This window comes from Austrofundulus limnaeus, unplaced genomic scaffold (assembly GCF_001266775.1).
Source record: "Austrofundulus limnaeus strain Quisiro unplaced genomic scaffold, Austrofundulus_limnaeus-1.0 Scaffold4931, whole genome shotgun sequence".
Taxonomy (NCBI): Eukaryota; Metazoa; Chordata; class Actinopteri; order Cyprinodontiformes; family Rivulidae; genus Austrofundulus; species Austrofundulus limnaeus.
Genome location: NW_013957333.1, coordinates 1 through 566, shown reverse-complemented (window position 1 = coordinate 566; position 566 = coordinate 1). Strand labels below are relative to the sequence as shown.

Genomic DNA, 566 nt, shown 5'->3' with positions numbered 1-566 from the left:
AGTCTGAGGTAGATCTGAATCATCGGCTGCTCGGCCTGACAAACATGTTTATTTTAGTCCTTCTCATCAGGTTAAATTAAGCGTTACAAGTACAGCTACATCGTATCAAACAAAAAATAAATAAAATAAAATATTACCTGTTGGATGGTAGGACTGCTGAGAAAAACCTCAGTGGTCAGGTCCATGTCAGCAGGCAGCTCCTTTGTCAGATCCATAACTGAACTCATCCTGACACAAAACAGTTCTAAAGTCTCTGAAATAAGTTCATTTGTTGAGTTTAAACTTGTTTTCACCTCCACACAATTAGCAGAAAGATCTACTACTGAGCACCATGTGGAGCCTCTAATCAGAACAAATTGAAAACGTGTGTGAGCTCAAACACATCATCAGGTGCGACCAATCAGATCCCTGGAATTTCACACCAGCCTCGCCGTGCAGACATGTTTGTTTAAAAAAATGAAGTAAACCATTAATTTGGTTTTCAACTTTCATATTTGGTCACAGGTGACAAAATTAAATAAATAAAAACACCATGAAATAAATGTACATCTCCCAATAATTAAAAG

General features: G+C 37.3%; 1 protein-coding gene across 1 annotated transcript; it reads right to left on the bottom strand.

Moving 5' to 3' along the window:
- Nucleotides 1-418, bottom strand: LOC106512220 (kinesin-like protein KIF20A; the record flags this gene model as incomplete). The annotated part of the gene is given in 2 exon segments (XM_014000887.1): nt 1-35; nt 138-418. Coding segments are annotated over 2 exon segments (125 nt in total), but the record flags the coding sequence as incomplete, so codon positions are not given.
- Nucleotides 419-566: the final 148 nt, after the last annotated feature.